The sequence below is a fragment of the Micromesistius poutassou genome (assembly GCF_964030765.1).
Source record: "Micromesistius poutassou genome assembly, chromosome: 10".
In the NCBI taxonomy this organism is placed as follows: domain Eukaryota; kingdom Metazoa; phylum Chordata; class Actinopteri; order Gadiformes; family Gadidae; genus Micromesistius; species Micromesistius poutassou.
The window spans coordinates 829531-832030 of NC_140280.1; the positions used below are offsets into that span (position 1 = coordinate 829531).

The following is a 2500-nucleotide window of genomic DNA, read 5'->3' on the forward strand; positions in this document are numbered from 1 at the left end:
CGGGACCCGGCCGAGGGCGGGGGAGGAGGAGATGGTGCAACAACGGTTGAGGTAGCAAAAGTTAAACAGCATTGTTTTGGTCTTTTGCTTTCGAGATGACTTCGAGATGGTTTCGTTTTTGGGGTCTATTTCCTCTTTACATGGGAGGGGATTCACACATGGTTCATTAAAAAAAAGTCAAACAATGGTCTGATATTCATTCATTCAAAGCAACGTAGGAACAGACTAATTTTAATATTTTTTAATAATTGTGATTCCATGATTAGCAGAAAGGGTAAACAAGCTGTATTTGCTCTTGCAGTGACTCACAGGTCAATGAGTGGCTGTACGTTTATAGACAAACTCCAAATTCTATGGGAAAGGATTTATTTATTAATTAATTTGTAATTCATGTTCACTCTCCGACCACACGGGGGCAGACTTGCTCCTCCTATGGACTGCCGGCTGCAGTCTTCCAGCACCTTTAACCTTTCCTTTAACCGCTTTCTTTTGAACAGGTTTTGACGGAATGATTACAACAGTTATTTTACCTTTAAAAGTTCTACATTATCGAATATGTATGGCGTTGTTAAGGATGCACACATGCATGTGGATAGTATGAGTTTAAGACATCTAAAATATATTCGTATCGTGATTCTCTTGCATGATCCGTTGGTTGTTGGTCGTTGGCTGTGGGGTTGCCAGGTTTTGCCCTGCGTCCGTCAAGCGTCTCGACAATCCAAAAAACATTTAAAACACTTGTTTTACAGTGTTTTACCTCACAAAAAAACATGCAATGGACCGAGCAGAGCATTGTGAAAGCCCCCGGATTGTCTTTGTCACGTTGCGTAGATGAGAAGAAGTCTGACTCTTGACCCCGGAGTGATGAGGGCGAGGTCCCCAGTCCACCGACGTGTCAAATCCGCCCTTGACTTTAATTCCCCGTTCCGCCTCCCCTGGTGATCATCAGTCTCGGAACGACACTTAAAAGCAGGGCGATGCGTGGTTGCCAAGGGAACAGGCTTTTCCCGGTGATGAAGATTAGGACTCCCGTTGTCAGGGATTATGTCATCGGAGCCACAACTTCACAGGTCAGTCATTAAGACAACAGCAGCCCAAAGGATATTACCGCGTGTTTACTGTTCACAGCTGGTGCCCATGGCTGTGTGTGCATGAGAGTGTGTGTGTGTGTGCATGAGAGTGTGTGTGTGTGTGTGTGTGTGCATGTGTATATGCATGCATGTGAGTGTATGTATGTGTCTGTATGTGTGTGTGTGTGTGTGTGTGTGTGCTCATGCATGTGCGTGTGTGTGTGTCTGTATGTGTGTGTGTGTGTGTGCGCGCGCGCTAATTCGTGTGTGTGTGTGTGTCTGTGTGTGTGTGTGTGTGTGTGTGTGTGCATGCATGTGTTATGTGTGACTATGTGTACGTTTTTACACCTTCATGTGAGACTGTGCATGTCTATGAGGATATATTTATGTATATTTATGCGTACAAATCACGTCAAAAGACAGCCTAATAGAGACCAGATCAGAGTACATGATACTGGAACGTGGTCTGATATAGTTGATCATAACGTCTCTGTAAAGACTTTGCTGAAGTCTCCTTTATTCTTCATCACTTATTCATGCTGAGACATTAGTGGACTCCTAAACGTTCTGCCATCTTGAGACACAATAACGTTCATATGGGCGGGGGCCAGTGCCTCAGCCAACAAGCACTGAGCTGGTCCCCCTCATTACCTACGCCTCTCCCCCCCCCCCCCTCCCCACACTCTCCAACACCCTCTCTCTCTCTCTCCCTCTCTCTCATCCTCCCTCTCTCATCCTCCCTCTCTCGCCCTCCCTCTGTCACTTGTGCTCCCGTCTCTATATGGACGAGTCAGGCGAGGATATCAACCTACAGCTTCGATAAACAGATCACATATTTTATCCTCTCTCTCTCCTTCACTGTTTTCACTGCACTCTATCGTTTCTCTCCCTCTCGCTCTCTCTCTCTCTGTCTCTCTCTCTCTGTCTCTCTCTGTCTCTCTCTGTCTCCCTCTGTCTCCCTCTCTGTCTCTCTGTCTCTCTCTCTCTCCCTCCCTCTCTCTCTCCCTCCCTCTCCCTCTCCCAGCCAGCCTCTTCTTTCCTCTGTAACCATGGTGAACAGATAACCGCTTCTCCGTTCGTCCTGACATCATGGGGACCTGCCTCTGCAAAGGTCAGTCAGCCTGTCTGTCTGTCTGTCTGTCTGTCTGTCACTCTGTCAGTCTGTCACTCTGCCTGTCTGTCTGTCTACCAGTCTGTCAGTCAGTCAGTCACTCAGTCTGTTACTCAGTCTGTCACTCTGTCAGTCTGTCTGCCTGCCTGTCTGTCTGTCTACCAGTCTACCAGTCTGTCACTCTGTCAGTCTGTCTGCCTGTCTGTCAGTCTGCAGCTCCCTAGCGTTTGGCCTCTTGTGCAGCTCGTCTTGCGGTGTGTCTGTGTTTGCGTTGACGTGCGTCCCGACGGCCAGGCTCACAGAGGCTGTGACAACACGT

At 47.8% G+C, this 2500-nt stretch overlaps 1 protein-coding gene across 1 annotated transcript in view; it reads left to right on the forward strand.

Annotated features, from left to right (window-relative positions):
• Positions 1-977: 977 nt before the first annotated feature.
• fam131c (family with sequence similarity 131 member C) overlaps positions 978-2500 on the forward strand; it is a gene marked incomplete at both ends in the record, with an annotated part of 11746 nt that continues 10223 nt past the window's right edge. The window contains 1 exon segment of the mRNA XM_084473612.1: positions 978-1070. Within this exon segment, the coding sequence (XP_084329738.1) occupies positions 978-1070 (93 nt within the window).